This window comes from Ochotona princeps, chromosome 1 (assembly GCF_030435755.1).
Source record: "Ochotona princeps isolate mOchPri1 chromosome 1, mOchPri1.hap1, whole genome shotgun sequence".
In the NCBI taxonomy this organism is placed as follows: Eukaryota; Metazoa; Chordata; class Mammalia; order Lagomorpha; family Ochotonidae; genus Ochotona; species Ochotona princeps.
This window is the reverse complement of record NC_080832.1, coordinates 32,462,152-32,482,837: the sequence shown is the minus strand read 5'-3', so window position 1 is coordinate 32,482,837 and position 20,686 is coordinate 32,462,152. Positions and strand designations below refer to the sequence as shown.

Below are 20,686 nucleotides of genomic sequence, written 5' to 3'. Positions count from 1 at the left end.
GCTGACAAAGTCAATTCCATTGAAATTGAAAAACAGATGTCAGTTCTACCCTAAATATTTTCCTATCAAAAGATGTTTCTTAGCCTATAGCACCATGCTGATTATCAAACAGCCACACACTGTCTATGCAGTAGCACTTCTTGTGAGGTGACTACTTGTCCATAATCAACCAAAGTCACCATGGGCTTATTGTTTCTTCATAGCCAATTTGTTTTCTCAGTATCAACACCAGCATATGCTTGCCTAGATACAACTATGGATATAAGTTTCTATGGGAACATCTATATTTTATGACATATTTTCAAATCTAAAAGTTGCTGAAATGTACCAATAATATTATTATCTTTAACTGATCAAAAGTGTGCATATGATGTACAATATGTTTTGAAATACAGATTGTAGAATAATAAACTCATGTTAATTAATGTAGATATTACCTCACAAGCTTACCATTTTGGGTTGAAGGGAACACTTAAAATCTACTAAACAATTTCCAACTTATGTCTTTAATTTGATTATATATTGTCCTAATTGTACCTACCTAGTTATATCCAAATAGTCCAGCTATGGATTGTTTACATACATTTATCCATAAAAGGTCTCTCTCTATAGTTTTAGTTGGGTATTTTTGAGAAAACAGATTTGTCCCTTGTTATAAGCAACTCAAAAAAGATTAACAAATACTTTACTAATTGTCCATTAACTGAAAACTAACAACAAAAACACAGCAGCAGCAAGGCAAGGATAGAGTGGTTCCTTCCTCCATTTATGAAACAAAACAAAACAAAACAAAACAAAAACAGGAAGAAAGAGATAAATACAGCAGAGAATCATCATTTCCTAAGCCTACCTTTATGGTAGAGAGGAGACAGCAGAGGAGACCATGTAAAGAAATGAATCCAATCATTTAAAAAGTGTATCTTATTTGTTATTGTCATCCTTCCTAAACCACAAGGGCAAAAATCATAAAATCATTCTTTAAAAGCTTTACAAATAATCAAAAACATAAGAATTTGATTTATAATTAGTTAAGAGTCTTGCCTTCCATAAAATAGCCCAACACTTTCTTTTTTTTTTTAAATTGTCTTCCAACAGTTATGAAACTTTGTAGAAAAGGTTTCTCTCAGAAGGAGATTTTCAAAAGTAATTATCCATGACTCTGAAATGAGTGAAACACTCATCACCAGGAGCCAAAGCAAAATCACAGAAACAACTCAACGGAACAACAACCCTGTTTAAGAAGCTGGCCTTTTCTGTATTTGTGCCACTTGGCAGGACTGGTTTCAGAAGTCTAGGAACCAAGCATGCATATACCTTTCTGAATCCATGCCCTCCACAGAGCCTGTAAAGATTGCCGGAGGGACAAAGGGAACTTTGCAGAGCTTTCCATGCACTGTAGCTCTGTGCACTTACTCCTTTTCTTTTCTCATTCTTGACCATGAAGCAAAAACACATGAATGAAACACAAAAATAATAAATGTAATAAGGGAAAGGAAGGGAACAATGAATGATAGAAAAGCACAAACCATAGATAAAAGGCAGGCTGAAGAACCAGGTCAGACTGCCTAGCACTGTCCTATTTCCTGGAAAATCCCTCTGTCCCCAGCGAACGCAGAAGAGTGGTAACCCTGACCAAAGACATTTTTATAAGGAAAGGAGAGTCTACAGGAAAAAAGAAAATAAGATGCCTGCTTCAAATCAAAAGGAGAGAAGGAAGGAAATGATAGGAAGAGGACTGATGACACTGTCTGCACCAGCAATGTGGGGGCACACTTAAATAACATACTGACAGCATTGTAACTCCTTTTGAGGACTGTACTATTGTAATAATGTGGGGGAAATCAGTCAGTGGGCGGAAATTGCAGGGGGGGGAATCCCAGATTCTACAGAATTGTACCATAAAATTCAAAATTTAAAATAAAAACTAAAAAGGATTAAAACAAAAAGAAAAAGAAAACAAATGTAGAGAATCTAAAATGGGAGGCAAAAAGTAGAGAAAAAAAAAGAAGAAGGTTAGATTTGTTTCAATCCCTTGGCATTAGCAATAAAAGCAGGAAAGTGTAATCACAGAATCAGGAATTCTGCATGTTGATTCTCCACACTTGATCTTAGCCAGAAGGCAGAGAAGCAATTACAGCCTAACTCTGTAAAAAAATGGCTAGCCATGGACAATTCAGACTTGATGACTGTTAGGAATTTACCCACTCTTTAAATTCTGTTCTCCAGTCTAAGCCTTCCAGCTGTCATGCCTCCCTAATTCACCTGCTTCAGTCACTGACAGACTCACTAGTAAACCAAGTATCAAATCCTCTATTTAAAATTTCTCTGGGATAATAAAAGTTCCTGGCACAGGTCTGTCACAGCCAGCCACCTGCAGAGGCAGAATCTAGGAAAGGAGCTGAAGGTGTTTTAGGGCAACACACTTCACATTGCTTTGGAATTCTATAATAAGAACAAACTGCGAAGTGGGAAGAACAACACAAGCCTAACCGGCTACAATGCTAGGCTCCAAAACATGTACTATAGCCATGGTCTGGGAAGCAAAAGGAAGGCGTGATCTGGGGAAAGTGAAGAGCTTGTTCTGTCTCTTCCTCAGCGCCCAGAAGCCTCACTCCAGCATATCTCCACCAGTTACCTGTGTACCTCTGGGGATGGGGACATGCTTAGCAGGAAACAAATTACACGCTTCCAAAGTGAAGCGGACAAGCAGTCAGAGTCCCACCTAAACTAAAATTTACATAAAAATTGAAATTTATAGAAAAATAGATTTTCATTCTTTCTTAGAAGAAAAGTTAAGGTTGTCATATTACAGTGGTAGGCATTGAATGAGGATATTTCGCAATGTGAATCTAAAAGAATCTGTAAGATAGGAGTCACTAAGCTACACAGAAAATAAATGCCGAAAATTCTACAAATATACCACTGGTATTATTAACTTCTCAGATGGCATAAATAAACAGGATAACCATTCCTCCTTATCTTGTGGGCTATTCTGGTCTATATTCCTATAACTTTCATTAAAGATAGAAAGACACAGATGTAAAGATTAAGTTGAACATTTTAACTAACTTAAACATTTTAATGTATGCTTATTGAAATACTCACTTCGCAGTTGTCTTTTTACTTCTTTCGCAGGATCTAGCCAGTTCTGTGGGAGGAAAAAGGTTAATTACTGTAAGAAATACTTCAGAGTTCAAAATTAAACACAATTTTTGTTCACCTATCCTTCTAACTTAGTTCTAAGCTAGAAATCACAATAAGGAATGCATTTTCACTTTCATCAACTTGAGAAAACCAGCATAAAACTATGTTAGGAAGTCACCATACTATCTGAAAGATCAATTTAGAACATTAGCTTAAAATCATCTATGCACATTAAACATTTGTTGTTCAAAACTGTAAATACAAGAGCCATACAAAATATTTTTCCATTTTCATACTTCTCTCACTCTATGCCCCTCATTACTAAAATTTACCTTTATTCTCACTGACAAGTGCAATTTTTTAAATTAGCTGATTCAAATAACTGAACTGTTTCAAATGGCCTTACAATGAATGACTTCTATTCATTCTAACAGGTACTCTAAATAGTACATTGGAACATCTGTGCTTGAACAAAATTTCATTCAGCTAGATAAAGCAAACAAAATATTTACTGTCGCACAGAAGACAAGTATCATCTACTATCTTAACAATATCTTAAAATGGTCCAAGAGAACATTGCCGTACACTATTAAAAAGTACAAACACATGATGCTTTGAAAGCAGAGTTGCATGGATTCCTTCAGATTTTGCCACACTGTCCATGGCCCACACTCAAGGATCCAAGGTGCGCATGGTTCTGTTCAAACACTGGTTACATTCAGACCCCTCAATAAAGAACTGCCAGAGCCTGCTCTAGTTTCACGTTACTGTTACCCCAGCTGCATGAGCCACTGCTGGGAAGGACCAGTGGGACCCTGTAATGGTACCTCCAGTGCTGTTAGGGAACATCTCTAATTCTCCCCTCAGAAAAGAGCCTGGCATTCAGCCCCCACGCCCTGCAGCTGCTGTCCCACACAACAGCTGGCTCGCAAACGGCCAGCTATGTTGAGTGCAGAAGAATGAGCAAAACAGATCATTCAGCTTCTGGTCCAGACTGGAAAAGCTGGGGGAGAGGTGAAGAAAGGTCAAGCGGGTGGCATTTCCGTCCAAGCAAATTAACTACCACAGCAAGAAAAACTGAATCAAAAGCAATTGGTGCCAAACAGAAAAGAAAAAAAACATCCACAGACCATTAACACTGAGAAAGAGCAGAGAGTCAGAGAAACTGCTGCTGTTTAAGGCGGAGCTCCCAAATCTCCAGTTTCATTCAGTGTGACAGTTGACAGAGCTGCCTGCCACAGAGGACTCGTAAAGACCACCTGTTCCAGAGGACAGTGGAAGCAAATCATCTTCTGTGCTCCCCACCAGCTGGTACCACATATTCTCTTAGACAGCACCAATCCCAATTACTGGAGAGTTGCTGCAGGGCAGGATAAAGAGTAAATGAAGCTCTCCGGATCGAGACATACAAGCGATCAGTCTACCAGCGAAATTAATTCTTGAGCCACTTTCCACAACTTTGCCAGCCAGAGTACCAAAGGCTGAAGTGGTTCCTTCCTATTTCAGACCCTTATCTGGAAGACTAAACAGAAGAATTTACCTTGTGCAATCAAGCAGTATCAACAGAAGTGAGTCCTTCCATTCCTTCCTTGCATTTGTACTCCCAAAGCACACTCACTTCCATGCTACGGAAGCTCCATTCCTGCAAGAAGCAAGATGCCCTCCTCTTTCCCCAGGACCACAACTTTTCAAAGCCTGGGTAGACCATCATTTTATCACATGAGCCAGGTACTAGGCAGTTTGTGGTCATTGGTGAGTACTAAATTCATCCCTGTCAATCAATAACTATGGTTGCTTCCTTCATTTCTTTCTATGCTGTGATTTTAAATGATCACAACTCATAAGATTTTTATCATGGCCCGGGACAGTAGCCTAGTGGCTAAAGTCCTTTCCTTGCCCACACCAGGAACACATATGGATGCCGGTTCATGTCCTGGCAGCCCTGCTTCCATCCAGCTTCCTGCTTATAGCCTGGGGAAGCAGTCGAGGACTGCCCAAAGCCTTGGGACTCTGTACCCACGTGGGAGACCCGGAGGAGTCTCCTAGCTGCAAGTCAGTGCAGTTCTGACCATTGAGGCTGTTAGAGGAGTGAATCAGAGGACGGAAGATCTTCCTCTACGTCTCTCCTCCTCTCTGTTTATCTGACTTTCCAGTAAAAATAAAATAAAATCTTAAAAAAAATTCTGATCAGATTTACGTCATTTGAATTGTTAATCGAATGTGTACTTAAGGTCACATAAACTGAAAGCCAGTGGCAGTCTTTTCTACACAGCTACACTACAGCAATGAAAATTCTTCTTGGAAACAGACATGATACAAACTATACGATCCTTCTCATGAAAATAATGGGCAGTATTACTGTCTATGTGCTCTTACACAACTGAAGTATTATCTAGCTAGGTGTTTCTAAGCTTCATCTAATGAGAAGAATCACCTAGCACATGTTAGAAGGTTATTTACTGCTTGGCAAAAAAATTTCATATGAAATGAAATAATAACAAATGAAATCATAAAATCAATAACAAATGAAATAATAAAAATAAACTTGAGAGTGATATTTAAAGACAAGGTTGAGTAATTCAATAAGCTGATGCAAAGGGAAGAAAAATTATATCAGAAAAAACTAAATGCATGTGGTAATGTGGACATACACACAGTTACACCTACGTTCGAACCCATGATACATGACAGTGCATCACCATTATGCATTAGATGTAAAGATACCGCTGCCAGAGCCACATATGCAGACTTTGGAATCAGAAACACATGGAGTTTGTCTCGCCACAAATTCCTGAGATGTGGGCACATTCCTTGGCTGCTTTAAGCTTTCATTTTCTCAAATGCAAACTGGGGATCACAATGTCTACCCTCACAGGATGGTTCTTTTCAACTACTGACTTATTTTAACTCTTCTCAAAGAACAAATGTTCTAGGCAATTATTTTATCCAAAGGTCTTTAACATTTCGTTCTTTTGTAACAAAACTGAATTTTTTTTATTGCTCTCAGGTATGAATCATTTTTCACATAACTTGATATTCTCAAAGGTGATATGTTATATAAAGGATTTTATATGACTATTTATTACAGTTAACCATTCCCTAAAAAAACATAACATGGATGTTAGGTTCATAAAATATAGTTGTAGTAAATGAGCCAGATCAAATAAAAATCAAGCCCCTCTTCCTTACAGAAACCTGTCAGATAAAGGCAGTCTTTTCCACAAAGCTGTCCTTCCAAAGATTTTTCCTAGAAATAGATAAAACACAAATGCCACGGATCCCTTATCACTAACACACTGAATAGTGTGTCTGGTCTAAGTGCTCTGATGCGCAGTTAGTGTCAGCTTCAGGTAATTCATGATCAGGCAAGAAAGAAATGTCCTCAGTTTTATCAAACATTAAGATAAAAGCAAAAAAAATAAGGTAAGAAAAAACTTCAAGATAAAAAGCAAAACTCAGAAGAGCTGAAATTCATGTCAGATTCAATTATTTTTTAAATGTATTTATTTATTTGAAAGAGTTAACAGAGAGAAGGAGAGAATAGGAGAAAGGAGGGAGGGAAACAGGGATGGAGGGAAGGAGCAAGCAAAGGAATATCTTCGTCCTGTTAGTTTACTCCCCAGACAGCACTAACAGTCAAGAGCTGGGCCAGGCCAAAGTCAGGAGCTTTGTGTGTGTCTCCCATGTGCTTGCAGGGGCCCAAATACTTGGTTATCCATCTTCCACTACTTTCTCAGGCTCAATAGCAGGGGGCTGGAACAGAGAAGCAGCCAGAATTCAAACTAGCATCCACATAGGATGGCAGTGCTGCAATTGGCAAATTCATCCACTGTGCCACAACAACCTCATATTTCAATAAAATTCATCTGGGCTTATTAAAGAAATTAGAAATGCATTTCTTATATAACTAAGGAAGGGATATTCATTTATTCAACTTGCTAGAGTTTTCTTTCCCCACTGTCTCTGTGTACCCTACTCTACAAATAAAACACTAATTCAGTATATAGTTATCTCCAAATAAACATCAAATATGTAAGAAATTAACAACAGTAATGAGGAATCCTCTCACAGCCTTCCAGTAGAAGTTAATGAAAACTAAAATCTGATCCTAAAATATTAGACGGCAATAAACTCAGATGGGGGAGGAAGTGAGTTCTATTTTTGTTTTCACCAATTTTTTTTAAGATTTATTTATTTTTATTACAAAGTCAGATAAACAGAGAGGAGAGACAGAGAGGAAGATATTCCGTCCGATGATTCACTCCCCAAGTGACCATAACCGCTGGTGCTGCGCTGATCCGAAGCCGGGAACCAGGAACCTCTTCCGGGTCTCCCACGCGGGTGCAGGGTCCCAATGCATTGGGCCGTCCTCAACTGCTTTCCCAGGCCACAAGCAGGGAGCTGGATGGGAAGGGTGGGGGCCGCTGGGATTAGAACCAGCGCCCATATGGGATCCCGGAGCATTCAAGGCAACGACTTTAGCCACTAGGCCATGCCGCCGGGCCCAGTTTCTAACTGAAATACAACCTTATTTACTTTCTCTCTCTACAGCTCCAGTAAAAATGCTGTTCAAAGAACCAGTCTGTAGAATTCACCACTGCCATGACAAATTTGCTGTGATCTGAATATAATCTGTTCTCCCCTCTAAACTCCTGCTGGAATTCACCTCTCATTATTAAGAGGGTGAAAATTTAATCTGACTCCACAGGTTTTGGAAAGTACTTAGGACTAGATGTGGTCTGCAGGATGGAGCACCCGTGATTGAACTGTGGTGGGTGTCTAAGACAGACAGGCAGATGTCATACCTAAGCATTTCTTTGAACTTCTCCCCATCTTACTAAGCAGCTATCCCAAAGAGTGCCAGACTTAGTGTTTTTTGTTTGTTTTTTATTGCAACGTGCTAACTGCTTTCACCCTGCAGAGACAGGCAACCACAGGCACCAAAGGAACCGCGGCCTGTAGGCGTTGGCGCATACAAGGCCACGCAGCGAGCCCTGACCATCCCCCAAGCTGGGGGACACCTGGAGACTCGCAAAATCCCTCTTCCACTTCTGACACAGAATCTCTACTTCACCTAATTTTTGTCTGGCTCCTCTTAACCTTCTCAGTAAGGTCTCAACTTTTGGATTTCTGTGCTCAATTATGCACCGCCCAATTTTAGCAAGAACCTTGGTTAATAAGTTAGTTTAGCCAGATTCTCCCGTCTTAATTTCTGATTCCCCCATCGCTTCTCAGCCTTTTGGCTAAGATTAAATGTAGTATCTGATTTCCTTTGGTATCTGAGAGATTCCTCAACAGCCCCACTGTTCCCAGGGGTGATATCAGATCACCCTCTCTAACTTACTGAAAACCCCAAGGCAGTGTCCCTAGAGCTATCAAAATATTTCTAAATAAAATCTATCTTCCAATTTTTTTTTAAAGCTTCATTTGGGGCCCGGCGGCGTGGCCTAGCGGTTAAAGTCCTCGCCTTGAAAGCCCCGGGATCCCATATGAGCGCCGGTTCTAATCCCGGCAGCTCCACTTCCCATCCAGCTCCCTGCTTGTGGCCTGGGAAAGCAGTCGAGGACGGCCCAGTGCATTGGGACCCTGCACCCATGTGGGAGACCCGGAAGAGGTTCCTGGTTCCCGGCATCGGATCGGCGCGCATCGGCCCGTTGCGGCTCACTTGGGGAGTGAATCATCGGATGGAAGATCTTCCTCTCTGTCTCTCCTCCTCTGTGTATATCTGGCTGTAATAAAATGAATAAATCTTAAAAAAAAATAAATAAAGTTTCATTTGAAAGGCAGAATAACAGAGACACACTCAGAGGGACAGGGAAGGAGGAAAGGGAAGAAGGAGAATGGGAGGAAGGGAGTATCTTCCTTGTGCTAAATCACTTCCCACAAGGCCACAAGGGCTGTGGCCAAACAGGCTGAAGCCAGGAATTCCGTCTGGGTCACCCACGTGGATGGCAAGGCCTGGACTATTTGAACCATCATCTAGTGCTTCCCAAGCACGTCAGTCATTTTAATAAGTACTAGAAGATTTTCAGGAGCTGGCCTGATGCAGCAGCTGGTCAAGTCCTCTTCTGCAAGGACACACACTTATAGCCATTCCAGCTCTTCTGCTTCCGACCCAGTTCCCTGCTAATGTGTCTGAGAATCAACAGAAGATGGCCCAAGTGGAGGACCAGGATGGAGCTTCATGGCTTTGGCCTTGCTTAGCCTTGTCCCAATCTCAGCCATACAGAGAGTGAACCAGTGAATTAAATATACCTCTCACCACTCCACCCCAATTCTGTCATATAAATAAATTATTTTTTAAAGAATAAAAGAAAAAATTTTTCTTTAGCAGTTAAAAAAAACCTCTCTCCTTCAGGCTGGACTCTAACACCCAAAGTTAGAATTATTTTCAAATGCCTAGCCATACCTTCCTTCCTCACTTGCTTTTGTTATGTTCAATCTTGTCAGGTGAGAGAAACTTAACAAGTTCAACTCAAATCACCCTAAGTTACAAACGTTGAAAGTACAAAAGTAATTCTGCCTAAATGTGCATTTTTCCAAAGGAATTCATAGCACTGAAACAGATCCCTTTGCTTAAACCAGTTCTAATAAAAATTATAATGCTGGTGTTGGGAGAAAAGTTACAGACTTTCTGTATCGCGGTGAAATATTCACTATGCATTTAGGAAAACGTGGGATTATAAAAGGTTTAACAGGATTGAACACAGAATTTTATGAAATAGTGGTTTATACATATAAGCTGATTTTACATTTGAGATGTTGCAGTTTCAGGGACACGGTCTGGCTATCAGATAACGACTGTAACTGTTTTTCATAAGGTTAGCTGTGGATAAGAACTACATTTTTAAGCACCTCTTTTACATTATAATGTCTGGGTTAAATGCCAAACTGAATTAACAACAAAATTTCAAGACAGTATTTTTCCTTCTAAAGAAAATCTAAAACCCATAATGATGGATGATTCTATACGATATAGAAACAAGAATTTTATGGATTTGGAATAACATGTTGCTTGAATTGCCTATTTTATTTGAACCTGCATTTTTCAACATTTTCCATATAAAAGTTCAGATATACACTTCTGACAAACTCTAAAACATTTTCACACTCAGGATGAATTGAATTGCTTCCAACTCAATGTGCTAACGATGAAATACAGTTACTATGCTAAAACTAAAAGGAAGTTTAGATTGCCTCTTCACAAAAAATATTCATGCAAATATCTGTGGCTTTGCCTCAGCTTCACTTTATAAGAGACTATAGTAAGTATATGAAATTTCCTTAAATAGAGATAACATACAGTATGGTGGGAAAAATAAAGTTTACATCCCTGCATCCTGTTGTCAGGTTTCAAACAAAGCAGGAGTGCTTGAGTTAATATCGTAACAATACGTCTCTGAGTGGGAGGAGACTGGTCTACACAGAAATCTACACCAGAAATATAAAACTTTTTTGTCTTGTGATTTTGGAGACTGAGATTTTGCTTATATAAGAAGGAATAAAAATTATACAGTACAAACATATGAAAGCATACTAGATTATGTGTGAACAATTAAATACATTGATAATCATATGTAAACACCCATTTCCTAAAACGTGAATGTCTCAGAAAGAACATATCACTATTCTCCCAAAAACTTTTGAGTTGAAATGTAACTAGACACAAAATATGCCTCTACTTCCAGGGGTATTTTCATCTTACATTTCATACGAGAAACTACAAAGCAAAATAGGGAATTCTAAACTCTTTATTTAGTATTAGCACCTTTTTGTCAATGAGAAAGCTATGGTAAACTCACCCAAACCTACCCTTATCTTGCTCTCTATCTTGACACAGGTCTACTCTTCATGTGGGCTGTCTCCTGCCATGCCACACTCTGGATCTTGTCATTACACAGTTCTCCATTTGGGAGAACTCATCATTCCACTCTTAGATGAAATTACAGAGTAATGAAAAAGAGTTGCACCAATAAGATTTGTGTTCTTAAACATTAGATGACATACACGGGGAAAAATCAATTCCCCTTGAATTTGAAATCAAAGGGTGGTAGTGGGAGGCAAAGACAACCTCAGAGTAGGATACTTTAAGGTAGACATTCAGACAGAGAAGAAATGGAAAAAGCATTCCACACATAAGGAACATTAAGTGCAACTAAATATAATGTAAATTAGCAAGATTTATTCTCAGAGAAAATTTAATGTATACTGAATATGGTCTGTGAGAGATTACCAAGAAATGACGCTAAACTGAGATCATTTGATCTACGGCCTTGCAGACCACAATATAGAGGTCAGGCTGTGTATTTTACATAGTTTTAAGCCAAAGAGTAACAGGATCAAATAAGGAGTAGGCAATCAGTCCAGTTAGGAGATTAATAAACAGTGAAAACCAGGGGTGATGGACATCTAAACCAAAGCCAGGTCTGTGGAAAAAGAAGAGGAGACACGAGCAGGGGAGATCTTGTTGACTTACTAGCAGTGGAAACAGCCAGAGTGGGAAGGAATTTAGAACCACTTTTCAGAGACAAATGGAGTTTAAGGGGAAGATGATCAGTTGCCTTTTGGACAATTGAGTGCAATTTTCATTAATTAGGCAGTTAAGAAAATGAGTCTGAGACTAAGGTGATAAACATGGATGAGATATATATGAAGCTATCAAAAGTAAAAACAGCAACTTCCTCTATTTAAATATCACTTTTTTTAACACAAAATTACTATTCCAGAAACATTAGATTTCCGAAGGCAATAAGGCCCGTTTTAGGTTATAATATGTTATTCTACAATACAATAAACTTTCTCCCTTTTAATACAGATTAAATGCTCTTAGGAGTCTACCAACATGTGATTTCAAAGTAGACAATAATAGTCAAACTCTCACCACTTCTCTTATACAGCTTTGAGGCCCGGAAGAATAAATGACTGCAAATGTTAGAAAGACTACCTTACAATTAATAGCCCTCAAAAAGCACCTAGTTTATTTAGTCAAATGTGTTATTACTTCTGAGAAGAGTATTCTAAACAGTTCTAATTAGAACATTCACTATTCAGCATACAGGCATGCAATTTAACTGTCGTTAGTAAAATGTGGAAGCCACAAATTACTTATCAAGCATTTAAGACTAAGCAAGTTGAGAAAATTTAATTTACACATAATTATCACTTGCAGTACCCCGCGTTTCACTGCTGAGCATGTAAACAGAAACAAACACGGTATGCAGGCAACTAAAGTTTGCACTCACATTCCTCTATTAACTGTTTCATTCTATTCATTGCAATTTGAATATTAGATACTGGGAAGAAATCCTTTTTTTTTTTTTTTTTTGACTGTGACCCGGTGTTCTGGGAATCTCCATTCTATCTGTTCATGACATTAGCAGAAAGCACACATAGACACATGCACACACACAAACTGTCTAATTTGACAGGTGATTCTGCACAAGATCATTTTTTCGATGTTTACTTACTTTCAAGAATGAACACAAAATAATCGGTTATAAACATACAGGTTATCTTACAGGTAAATGTTCTTAGTGAAACAAACTGGTTAGGAAAAAAGTAAAATATTTTCTTAAAAAAGATAAATGAAATTACTTACTTTTTGCTCGGGATTTTCCTGAAACAAAAGTCCAAAGTAGTCCTTCTCCAAGAGATTCAGGTGTTCACACACTTTGTCAAATAACACTTGGCCCTTAGCACGTTTCTGGAGGAACAGAAATGGTAGCTTTACTCTTCAAGTTAATGATTCCACAAATACCATTAAGGAAAGGGCATCATAACAGGTGCCTAATTTTTAGTGGAATATTTTGAAATCTGTGTATAATTTTTCCATGAAACACAAGCTTCCATCAAGTTCTGTACAGTCCTAGAGGAGAGTAAGACAAGAGAGGGAGAAGCAGTGAGCAAGAGCGAGCATCTCAGCCGGCCGACCTGGATGTGTCACAGCAGTCCAGGGGTCCCCCTACTCCCTTGAGATGGCCCAGGTATAAACCTCCTGTTCCCAGAAAAGGACAGAGCAGGACAAGGAGGATTCTGGTTACCACCTACAACTAAGAAAAAGCAAAAGCTCTTTCGCACGTGTGTCAGCTTAAGAAGATCTACACCAAGGAAATCCTGTTTTTCATCATTCCATCTGTTTCCCAAAACCATCTGGCTAAAGAACCTACAACTGTTTTCTTAAAACACCATTTACAGGGCCCGGCGGCGTGGCCTAGCGGCTAAAGTCCTCGCCTTGAAAGCCCCGGGATCCCATATGGGCGCCGGTTCTAATCCCGGCAGCTCCACTTCCCATCCAGCTCCCTGCTTGTGGCCTGGGAAAGCAGTCGAGGACGGCCCAAAGCTTTGGGACCCTGCACCCACGTGGGAGACCCGGAAGAGGTTCTGGGTTCCCGGCTTTGGATCAGCGCGCACCGACCCTTTGCGGCTCACTTGGGGAGTGAATCATTGGACGGAAGATCTTCCTCTCTGTCTCTCCTCCTCTCTCCTCCTCTGTGTATATCCGGCTTTCCAATAATAATAATAAAAATCTTAAAAAAAAAAAAAAACACCATTTACTTATTCCACCGCAGAATTGCTACTCTACAGACCACACCTGAGGAAAGGAGGTAGCGAAGACTAAACACTGCCTAGCCCACATGCAGATCAGGAGGCTAGTATTGACATTATCCAGCTCCCATAGAAGTGCCAAAAAAAGTTCAGTTTGAACTAGTCCAAGGTCAGACATGCTCAGCTGTTGGGCAGGGGCAAACGATTCACACAGACAAAATCCCCACAAATATTATCAAAAATCACAGATGCACAGGGAACCTCGCCACCATTATTGAGAATTAAATAAAGTATCAGAATCATATCTTTGGAGTCTACAGATAATGGGATTATCAAGTATACAACAAAAAAGAAGTATGTTTTATTAAAGAAATGAGTCTTAAGATATCACTATGGGGCCTGGCGTGATAGCGTGGTGGTTAAGGTCCTCGCCTTGCATGTGCCAGGATCCCCATATGGGTGCTGGCTCTAATCCCGGCAGCCCCCACCTTTCCCATCCAGCTCCCTGCCTGGGAAAGCAGTCAAGGACGGCCCAAAGCCGTTGGACCCTGCACCCGCGTGGGAGACCCAGAAAGAAGTTCCTGGTTCCCAGCTTCAGATTGGCGCAGCACCGGCGGCTGTGGTCACTTGGGGAGTGAATCATCGGAGGAAGATCTTCCTCTCTGCCTCTCCTCCTCTCTGTTCATCTGCCTTTCCAATAAAATAAATAAATCTTCAAAAAAAAATCACTATGGAAAAGCAACTATCAAAAAGAATTAAAGAGAACAACAATTAATTTATAACCTAGACAGACAGGATATAACGTAGAGAAAGAGAAAGGCAGCAAACCAGAAGGCAGATTTCAAAACACTATCTCAAATGGGGCAGTGAAAGAAAAGGGCAAATATGAGACAAAAAGAATAGAACAAAGAGGACCATCACACCTCACGAGAGTCCTGAGATCACAGAAGGAAGACATAGTGAAAGACAGTATGGCTGACAAAGTGCAACAAGTTTTCAAATTGAAAAAAAAAATTACAGTTCTCAAGGAGGATAAATAAAACCCAATAATCTACAATAATTTCATTTCACTACATACAATCACAGGTATTCAACAGGTTTGACATGTATCACTTAAACATTCTGTAGCAGCTTTTTCCTCATCTTGGAGCCTTGGAAGCCTGGTGGAAACAGGACTTACAGAGAGCCACGATGTCTGGAGACTGCAGGCCAAGGCCATTTTTGCTGGCTACGAGCAAGGTCTTGAGAACCAAAGGGAGCACACAGCACTTCCTAAACTGAATGCATTCTACGCCTGAGATGGAAACTGAATTATTGGGCAAGAGACATGTTTTTAGATACAAGGCTAAGGGCTACATGGTGACTCCTGCCGGCAAACCTGACAAACCAGAATCATTTGGGCCAAGTTAACAGGTGCTCCCTGAAGCAGTGGCGTGGCTCCTACCAAATCCAAAGCAACCTTCATACTAAAGCCTTTTTATATATAATCCACGGGATCATGTACCCTTCAAGGAGCTAAACTACTAAAAAGAGAAATGGAATTGTTCTCTGGCTTTTTTGTTTATAATAATAGTAACATAATAAACACACCAGGGGGAGAAACACAAAAGCTAAAAAATTAGATGCAAAGAAGAAAATTGTAACAGAAAATCTAGAAGGAGTTCTACAAAAGCTGATTCGTTTTCTAGATAATAACTCAAAAGAAACATGATAACTAGCTTATATTCCTTCTTACAAAACATGTAATAAATTAACAGACACATATTAGATGCTCCACATTGTAAAATCATATAGTACTGATTTGCAGTAAAGCTGGTCAGGGCATGTGCTAACATCAACACCATCTAGTGACTCACTTCAAGCCACTCCACAACACTCCACAGACAATTCTCACTCAGTGGAGAGGAACCGACCCGCAACTCCTATTCATAGTACATGAAACAGACAGGGAAATGAAAGCCAAAACTGTTCCTTCTCCCCTCCCAAATTCTCAAATGGGAGAAATGTGGCATTCATTAGGTTTGCTCACCAGCCCTATCCTCTTAAAAACGCACCTAACGACAGGCAGATTACTAAACTACTCTATGCTCAGTTGCATCTCTTTAAAATGAAAAGACCCACCTCGAAAGCGGGCGTTCATCAAAATATTTGGCTTACTGAACTTCTTCATTAAGGCACAACGGAAATCACAGGACCTCTGAGTTTCTTTTAAAATAATCATTCCATTTAAATACTAACAGGCTTTCACATTTAATCCAGCCTCATATCATAAACCAGAAGATTAAAGTTGTAGAATGATCACCTGATCTAATTTCTCAGATTTTCTGAACTTCCTCTTTAAAAAATATGCCCTTATTTGTGATACCCATAAATATTAGTCTTCCATACATCTACCCAAAATGGTAATTTTTTCTCATTGTCATTACTTGGGATTCTTTTAATAAGCAACTTGAAATCGGGGCTATAAGAAAAATTACAAAAACGTGTTTGTTAATCAAGGAATACAGGGATATTTTGCTTTACAACTTGCACCTAAGATTGCAGTACACAAAGTTGGTTCATTAGCTGTCATGACATGGGGTTCTGCCCATGATGAGCAGAACTGCCTACATCCAAGACTGGAATGCCTCATTTTAACCGCAGCTATTCTGTTTCTGATCACAGCTCTCAGCCAATGTGCAGCAAGCCATGGCTCAACTACTTGCTTGGGGGTCCTTGACACCCTCATGGAGATAATAGCTTCTGGCTGAGACTAGCCTACCACTAGCTACAGCATACATCTGGGAGTGAGTAAACCAGTAGATATGTGTTCTCTCTCTCTTCCTCCTCCCTATTCTCCCTTCCACCTCTCTCTTTGTGTCGCTTTCATTTTCATATATTTTTAAATATATATAAATGTATATATTTTTAAAATTTCACATATATGACAATCACTTTTTATGTTCTACTTCCTTTGCTGTAAGTTACAATCAGAGAAGGAATTCTTAAGAAAAACCATGTCTCAGCATCTCCTGCAATAGCACATCATGAAGTAATTTGCACTCACAGGCTGAAAGGCACTTGTTGGACACAGCGGCTCAGTGCCATAATGCCAGCCAAACTTTTAATTGAGTTGAATCTAGAATTCGGGCCTGCTGGCCTATCAACCAGTACCAATACACACTGCCAACTACAGTCTTGGAGAAGACACTCATCCACACTTTCACAACTCTATATTGTATTTCACAGTATACTTGAACACACTTTAATAAATTAAACATTGTCAAATAGCCTTTGGACTTTACAGAAATGACAGAAGCAGAGAAGTCAAAAGCTACTCTCTTAACATGCCATCTTTGCCTCTATGCAGAAAGGGCAGTGGGACTTCTAAAGTCTCTAAACACAGATTCATTATTATTTCATCCTACTAACTGAAGTGTGATTTTTGTTTCTATTAGTAGAATCTACATAAAGTATGAATTTGACAATCTCTATTATGGTAATACAGAACCAAGTTCATGAAAAATAAAACTACACAGCCATTAATAAAACTTGGCATACACAATCTAATTTTCCTGTCTGCTTTTCCCTAACCTTACTTATACCACTGACCAACAATGGCAATCAAATGACTGCAAAGAAAAAAAATTATTTGATCTCCTTACTGGGTATTTGTGTGTTTGTGTGTTTTAAAGAATGCATAAAACATTAGAGCCATAAAGGAAAAAAGACAAAGCAAGATGACTGAGACAAACTGAAAATAAATGATTCAAGTATTAGAAGACTAGATTTGGGGGAACTTTTTCTCAAGATAAAAGGGGCAACAAGGGTGGATGACAAAGGAATCTACAGCAGATCCTGATGAAGAAAGGCAGGCTAGAATCTGAGACACTGAACAAAGTCCCCAGGCCTATGCTGTTATTTGTGGCATTTACTGCTGAGGCCAAAACATGACATTTCTGGAGGCCTCTCAATTTGGGAGGAATTTGTGCAACTGCTTACCAAGGCAGATTACAGTCAATGCCACACACCATTAGCGTTTTATAAAACACCATCACTGTCTGTCTCTGTGTAGGGGTCTCCACACTGCAGTTATTGTGTGCTGGGAAGCCAGTGATGGGAAGTGCACAATGGAATCCATACAGTCCAGCCCCAGAGCTATGCATTTTGCAGTAGCTCTAAACTACACCATGCAAATATAAAAGGCGAAGGAAGGAAAGGTATGTCCAGAGCAATCATAACAACCAATACATTGTCATGGGTATGGGCTGAGAAATCAAAACCATGCAGATGAGGAAAGAGTATCTTCAATAGCATAACAGCAAAATCTACAAGATACTTGCTTTCCTACCAATCTGGGTGAGCTGTCAGCTCATTCTAGCCCAAAGTGAACTCAAGCCCCAGGGGACAGAAAAAAAAAAAGACATCTAGAATTTTGTGCATGTGTTAAAAATAATTCCAGAATTAGGTAAATCATTCATAATGAAGAAAAAAATTTAAAAGTTTCCTTGATCATTATTAAGAACTAAGACTGAAAGACATTAAAAGATATGTGGACATTATAATATATAAACACATACAAAGGGGCTCCAAAAAGCTTATGGAAAATACAATCACAAGAAAATACAAGGATATTCACTGAGCTTGCTGCTTGATGCATTAGTTGGGATATCGTATCAGAGCACCTGGGTTCAAGTCCTAACTCCACTCTTAAAACATGAGTCAAAAGAGTTTTAGACCTAACAACAACAACAACGAAAACAGCCACTACACTGCACAGAACAGGCCACAATGACACCCTCTAGTAACTGTATCTGCATTAAAAAATAATAATATCACATCCATACTTTAACTCTTCAAAGGCAGAGGCATTGCCCATTCTTCTGAATTACAAGCTAAGACCCTATAATGAGCAGAATGCTTCTAAGCCCATCCAAGTCACAGTATTCAGAGTATTTTCCCACCCCAGACTGCTGAGCTTTGAAATATTTCAAAATTCTTAACAGACCACACAATTCATCTCATAAGCCACTAGGCTAGGTTTAAAAAATAGAAAAACACATTTCATCTTTATGCTGTGTAGAAAATGGTACCATGCTTCCCCCTCTTCCCACTCCCCAATCCCCTCCAAATAAAAGCACTGTTAATACTGCTACGAACACTAGTAACAAGCAGATTCTATAAATGCAATAAACACACTGGCAATCACAAACTGAAGTCTGACATTGCCCTTTTTTCTTTTCATAAAGAAAATATAAATGCTATTTTTTTAGTTTCAAAGAATAAAACATGAGCCTTTTTAATTTTTCATATGTAACTATGTCCAGTATTTCTAAGCCAGCTGTAAACCTTAATTTTCTGCATTGCACAGGATTTCAAAATACAAGAATCAAGTAGGAGACCACAGGGCATCCATCTAGAAGTCCTTCTATCTCAACAAAGCCAGACATGTGTAGGAGGTCATGCCAGGAAACAATTTTCACTTTTCTCATGTGTATGCTGGCTCTGCAAAAAACCCAAAGTCAAGCTCCAAAATGAAACTGCAGAAAAGCTCACAAGCCACGGAGCAGTGCATCTTGACGTTCGTTAAGGGAAATCATATTTGCAGATAAAGTGTAAATAATACACACATTTACTCAAGAAATTATTTCTTGCTTAAACAACATAATAAGGAATAATGAATATTTCTGTCAGTTCTAACACATGGCAGTTGCTCAGCCGTTTATAAACAAGACATCCCTGAGACGTTTTCCTGCAGTAACAAAAGCTCAATAAAATCACATTTCAGTGTATGAGAAGAGCTATCTAAATCTTCATTTAGTCTTGGAGAATAGCTATTTAATAGCCTAAAGAATTTCAAATGCAGAATCCAACTAAATTTTTACTTCCCAAATTCATTTCAGTAGTGGAAAAAAATCAAGTCATTTTCAACATTTTACACTTTTTAAATTTACTTATTTTATTATTCCATGTTACAGTTCCATAGGCTCTGGGATTTCCCTTTTCCCCACCCAAACCCCCAATTTCCTCCACGTCATTACAACAGTATAGTCCTTCACAATCACTAACAAGTCCACTTGCTATTAATTGTATCCTGACATTGTAGGCATGAACAATGGCACAGAGTTCAGCATCCTACTGCCAAGATACATTCAACAGTTTCGTTGGGAGCCCATCTTTGATTTGGAAGTACAGATGTACACTGCATTGTATCTGTACATCTGTATGTGATAGTCTCTCCTACGCAGTTACTATACATCCCCTGATGAGAAAAGTCGGAAAACAAAATCAATGAGAGTGAAAAATAGAATTGACAACAACATGAAGTCACATAACATGCTACTGAATAACGAATGTATTGCTGAACAAATGAAAACGGAAATCAAGGACCTTCCTCAAGCAAACAATGCTACTGTGTGACTTTTGACTCCATGAGAAAAGTAATAGAGAAACCAAAATCGTTTTTTGAATGAATGAAAATAAAAACAAAAACACTATTGAAAAACAGAATGCTTCACAAATTTGTGTGTCATCCTTGTGCAGGGGCATGCTAATCTTCTCTGTATCATTCTAACTTTAGTACATGTGCTGCCGAAGCAAGCACAACATTGTGCACTTCTGTAACCAAGTGGTTACAGCCAGTATCTCCATTCTTACCCCCCAAAATAATACTTGAATTTCAGAGATTGGCTTATTCAAAATATCAAGATAAAGTACTCTTTTTAAAAAGTCTTTTTAAAGTACTTTTTAAAAAGTACTAAATGAATTTTAATTTTTGAACCTAGGTACGTTTTTTGTTTAATTACAAAGTCACCAGAAATATGTAAATGGTATATGTCTATATTATGGAAAATTTCCAAGCAAAACATTATTAATAAGAATATTACAAATTTTTTTAAAGTTTATAAAGCTTTTTTTTATTAAAAGGTCCAGAGAACTGGTGAAATCATGAGAAAAATAAAATTTAAAACTTAAAATATAATAATATATGTCACTGCCCAGCAGCGACACTAAAAAA

General features: G+C 38.9%; 1 protein-coding gene and 1 non-coding gene across 17 annotated transcripts in view; both read right to left on the bottom strand.

Annotated features, from left to right (window-relative positions):
- The window catches only part of EPB41L2 (erythrocyte membrane protein band 4.1 like 2), a 214,528-nt gene that overhangs the window by 52,796 nt on the left and 141,046 nt on the right, over positions 1–20,686 (bottom strand). For 15 of the 16 annotated variants that reach the window (XM_058674388.1, XM_058674491.1, XM_058674332.1 and 12 more), the window contains exons 4-5: positions 12,743–12,847; positions 3,106–3,148 (exon numbers count right to left, since the gene is read on the bottom strand). In XM_058674388.1, coding sequence (XP_058530371.1) covers positions 3,106–3,148; positions 12,743–12,847 — 148 coding nt within the window. Of the gene's footprint in view, positions 1–3,105; positions 3,149–12,742; positions 12,849–20,686 lie in introns of those variants that run through there. The other variant, XM_058675136.1, reaches the window with a different exon arrangement.
- Positions 20,167–20,272, bottom strand: LOC118758364 (U6 spliceosomal RNA). Its single transcript, XR_004995662.2, has one exon. It is a non-coding gene; the product is annotated as a U6 spliceosomal RNA (small nuclear RNA).